The 5177-nt window shown below is 38.1% G+C and overlaps 1 protein-coding gene across 1 annotated transcript; it reads left to right on the top strand.

The window, feature by feature from the left end:
• Window positions 1-2310: 2310 nt before the first annotated feature.
• LOC112035982 (uncharacterized) lies at window positions 2311-3200 on the top strand. The gene is made up of 2 exons (XM_024068801.1): window positions 2311-2960; window positions 3068-3200. The coding sequence occupies exons 1-2, from the start codon at window positions 2311-2313 to the stop codon at window positions 3198-3200; spliced, it is 783 nt and encodes a 260-aa protein (XP_023924569.1).
• The last annotated feature ends 1977 nt before the right edge of the window (window positions 3201-5177 follow it).

The raw sequence follows: 5177 nt of genomic DNA, 5'->3' as shown, positions 1-5177 counted from the left end.
AGTCTAAGAAAGAAGGAGTCCGTGGATTCGGAGCTTGCACGTGGTCGTGTCAGTAAGTTCTACTGGTGGGTAGCATTAGGAAGTCAAGCGGGGAGCTTGTAGTCCTTCTGTATGAACTTCGATTCTTTCATAGTGGATTCAAGTTTGCCTTGAGGATCGGTGGGTCAAATCCTCCCCAGGTTTTTACCGTGTGGTTTCCTGGGTGATCATATCTTGTGTTATTTATTATTCCGCTGCATTATATTCTTGATATGATTGTTTGATTGTTTTAACCTAGAATTGTTTAATTTGACTAAGTAACAACTTGGCTAATTAACTAGGCTACGCAATCTGGTTGGTTTAAGGGGTCTAAATTTCTAACAAATTTTTTGTGCCTCCTTTGATCATCCTTGATCATCTTTATGTTTCTCGGGTGAAACTTTCTAGCTTCTTGTACCCTTTGTCAATCATGACAAAAAGGGAGAGAAATTGTAGAGAAATTGTGGTTTCTTTTTTTAAGATTCTACATGTTAGGGGGAGAAATACATGTCTCTATAAGGGGGAGATGTGTTTCATCTTGTTAGGAGGAGTGTTTACCTCCTTCTTATACACCGGTCTTGTGACCATGTTTACATACATTGTGCTTATCTTTGATCTATATATGATGATGTATGTTTTCTTCACCTACCTCTACATGCATTGTTTCTTTTCTCTCTTTATGTACATGTTTCTTATATATTGTATGCAATCTATTATTTTTGTTTCACACTAAGAAGCCTTGATGAGTTTTGTTTAAAGTGTTTTAGAAATACAGGTTCTTAAAGTCTACTTGCCATAAACTCTCTTCTTGCAAAGTTTTTCAAGAGTTTGTGTTAGGATAGATTTTATTGTATTTAACTAGTGAATATGAGTTGAGTGATTTATGACTTCTCTCATATGATCATTTGTTTGTTGTAGTTTTGTCACGAATTTCCAAAGGGGGAGATTATTAAGACATATGTGGATCATGCTAGGAACATACGTCACTATTTTATGTAAATGGCTAATCTTTTGACAAAACGCATATTACTTGTATTTTGGTAGATCTAGGATGTGTTTAATACTTCAAGAAACTTTGTTTCAAGTCTAGCATTGAAGTCATGCAAATCTATCCAAGAAACAAGAGAAGAATTGCTAATTTTTAAAGCTCAATAGCTTCTCGACACCTCTTGACACCTGGCTATCTATCGAGTTTTTCAACTTTTTCTTATCGCAATCTCAATAGCTAGGTCGATCGATCGATCGAGCAATATTCTGTCCCCTCAATAGCTCCTCGATAGCTCGCAATAGATAGGCTCGACACCTCCTCGATCGATCAAGAATTATTAAGCTTTACGAAATTCAAATTTTCAGATCTGATTTCCAGCCCATGCTGACATGTATGTGTAAGGTTTCTTTTCTTACAACCCTAGACATATATAGGACTTATTTTAGAGGCCGTCACATAAGAGAATACAAGGATAACATATGCAAAAGGTGACCGGTGCCTTATTCTCTCTGAAAGAAGCTACTGCGTCTTTGCGCCTTAGAGTTTTGTAACCAAGTGCTTCTTGATCTTCATTGTTGATGAAGTGAAGAGCTTTGCAACCAACAACTTTCTCTAATTGGTGATTGAAGTTGCGTACTGGGATCTGCACATCTATTAGTTAGTTACGTACTGGGATCCGTGCATCAAAAGGGTTGCATTCATATATTGAAGAGTTCAGAGGTTCTGAAATGGTAGAAGGTTTCTACTGTAAGCTCATCTACGGGGATTGTAGAGTCTAGGGACAAAAGTTTTGTAGTAGATCTAAAACTTCTCTTTACTATAGTGGATTGTTTTTCGAGAAAGTTTCCCCCCCAGGTTTTTTACTGTGAAACTAGTTTTTTTCATTGGTTTTTCTAAGTCATCATATCTTGTCTTATTTATTTTTTCCGTTGCATAATTTTGACATGATATTGATGTTTGTTTGTTTTAACAAATTTTATTCATAATAAATCTAATTAACAACTTGGGTTTAAAACTTGTTAATTCTATCAACTGGGGTCTAAATTTCCCAATAACTGCCCTCTTTTGTTGGAAGTTGTGATGTTCAACGTGGCTGGAATGCCTTTAAATTTGAAAATATGTGGTTGAAAGTTTAGGGTTTTGTTGATAGAGTTCAGCATGGGTGGAATGGGTACAGGTTTGTGGGTTTACCTGGTTTTATTTTGGCTCAAAAATTGAAGGCTTTGAAAGCAGATTTAAAAAAGTGGAACAGGGAGGAGTTTGGTGACTTGGCTTTTTGAAAGAAAAAGTTGCTGACTGAACTAATGGGTTTAGATGTGAAAGAGGAGCTGTTAGGTCTATCAAATGAGGAACAGATTCATCGTATTCAACTTAAAGGAGACATAGAACAGTTGGCTTCTCTTGAGGAAATTTCCCGGAGACAAATATCTCGAGCTTTATATGTGAAGAAGGGAGATAATAATACTCGTTTATTTCATAGATTAGAAAACTCTCATAGAAATGCTAATCTTATTAAGAGGATCGAGGTGGATGGCGTTCTTTATGAGGATGAGTCGGATGTGCGCTCTCAGTTGTTTGAGGAAACTGAATTGGGGCACCCTACAATGGATGGATTAGATTTTGATTGTATTGAAAAGGAGGAGAGGTTGGTTTTAGAGAAGGAATTCACGAAGGAGGAAGTCCTCCAGGTCTTAAGGGAGATGAAGGGTGATAAAGCCCCTGGTCTTGATGGTTTCACTATAGCTTTCTTTCATAAATGTTGGAGTGTTGTGGAAAACGATGTTATGGATTTTTTTGAGTATTTTCATTGGCACTCTGTGTTTGAACAGTCTATGAACGCTTCATTTCTCACTTTAATTCCTAAGAAGGGTAATGCTGTCAACATTAAGGACTTCTGCCCTATCAATTTGGTGGGCAGTGTGTACAAGTTGTTGTCCAAGGTGTTTGCTAATAGGTTAGGGCGGTGTTGGATAACCTTATCTCTGAGAATCAAAATTCATTTGTTGGTAGAAGGTAGATTCTGGATTCAGTGCTCATTGCAAATGAGTGTCTAAATAGTAGGCTGAAGAGCCGGATTCTGGGGGTGGTTTGCAAGCTTGATATTGAAAAACTTTATGACCATGTAAACTGGGAGGCCTTGTTTTATCTATTGGATTGGATGGGTTTTGGGTTGAAATGGAGGGGGTGGATTTAGGCTTGTGTTACTTCTATCCGTTTTTCAGTCCTAGTAAATGGATCCCCTAAAGTCTTTTTTGGAAGCTCTCGTGGGTTAAGACAAGGAGACCCTTTATCCCCATTTTTATTTCTCTTGATAATGGAGGTTTTAAGCAAAACTTTGAAGAAGACAGAGGAGAATAACCTTATTCAGGGATTTCATATGGGAGATGTGAATTCTGTTGGTGTGCGGATTTCCCATTTGTTGTTTGCGGACAGCACTATCTTATTTTGTGATGCCTCTAGGGAACACTTGTTGTCAATAAGGTTGGCGTTGTCTTGTTTTCAAGCTTTTACAGGCTTAAAGGTCAATATTGGGAAAAGTGAGATTGTCCTTGTTGGGGAGGTGAATAATCTAGTTGCACTGGCTAGTATTCTTTATTGTAGAGTGGGGAGTTTGCCTATGAAATATTTGGGGATGCCGTTAGGAACTTCTTTTAAGACAACTTCGATTTGGAATCCTATTTTGGAGAAGATGGAGATGAAACTATCAAGGTGGAAGCGACTCTATTTATCTAAGGGTGGTAGGCTAACTTTACTTAAAAGTACTCTCTCTAGTCTTTCAACGTACTTTTTATCTCTCTTCACTATTCTTAAAGCTGTGGCTGCTAGAATGGAAAGTATTCAGAGGAATTTTCTTTAGGGGTCTTCTGAGGGGAGTTTCAAATATCCTTTGGTGGCTTGGGAAAAGGTGTGTTTACCTATTGAATTGGGGGGGTTTAGGGATAAGAAGTGTGGCGTTGTTTAATCAATCTTTATTAGGGAAATGGTTGTGGCGTTTTGGACATGAAGTTACCCATCTTTGGTAGGGAGTTATCTCTGAAAATATGGTGAGGATCAAGGGGGTAGTGTATGAAAGTGTGCAGGAGGACTCATGGATGTGGCCTTTGGAGAAGCATTCAGAAAGGGTGGGAGAGTTTTTCTAAGCATCTATCTTTTGTAGTGGGTCAAGGCACCCGTATTCGCTTCTAGCATGATAGGTGGATTGGGGACAATACCCTAAAAGATCTATATCTTGAGCTCTTTATGTGTTCAGCTGCCAAGGATGCTTGCATCTCTGAGGTTTTGTGGCTTCCGGAATGAGGCACTATTAGAGTGTGGGATTTAAGGTTCTACAAAGATTTCAAAGATTGGGAGCTTGCTACATCTTTTTCTCTATTTCAATTTATCCAACCTCGTATTCCTCGAGGTGATAGGAGGGATACTTTTTTGTTGGGGACTCAAAGGTAATGGTGAGTTTGACACCCGATCATATTACCATGCAATTCAGGGTACTCCAAATTTTTGGTTTCCTTGGAACGGTGTTTGGAAACCTAAGATTCCTAAGTGAGTGACTTTTTTCTTGTGGACAGCTGTTCACAATCGGATTCTCACATTGGATAATCTCGTGCTTAGGGGTCGCCCTTTGGAAATTTGGTGTTGTATGTGTTGCTGTAATGGGGAGTCAGTAGACCATCTCCTTCTTCATTGTCCTATTACACATACCTTATGGACCTTTATGCTTCAGGCTTATGGTATTCATTGGGTTATGCCAGGATCGGTGGTGGGATTGTTGCCCTGTTGGCTTCAGTGGCTTGGGAAGCACAATTGGAATATTTGGAATTTGATTCCAGGGTGCTGAATGTGGATTGTTTGGTTGGAACAAAATCATTGCTCCTTTGAGAACATGGAGAAGACGTTGGATGAGTTAAAGGTTTTAAGCCAACGTAGTCTTTTTGAGTGGTCTTGTTGTTGGGGTTTTACTGAGTCTTCATCTCTTCCAGAGTTTTTATTTTCCCTTAGATTAACTATTTGATTTCCCTTTCCTTCGTTTGGCTGTTTGTTTCTTCTGTTTCTTATTGTTCATCATCATGAACAGCTTGTATTTTTCATCTTTTACTTATAAATAATAGTTCTCTAATTACCTATCAAAAAAATATATATTTCTAATAAATGTTGATATTTAGTTATTTACATT

The sequence above is a fragment of the Quercus suber genome, unplaced genomic scaffold (genome assembly GCF_002906115.3).
Source record: "Quercus suber isolate HL8 unplaced genomic scaffold, Cork oak 2.0 scaffold_222, whole genome shotgun sequence".
Classification (NCBI taxonomy): Eukaryota; Viridiplantae; Streptophyta; class Magnoliopsida; order Fagales; family Fagaceae; genus Quercus; species Quercus suber.
Note: the sequence above shows the minus strand (reverse complement) of the source record. Positions and strands in the feature narration are given on the sequence as shown.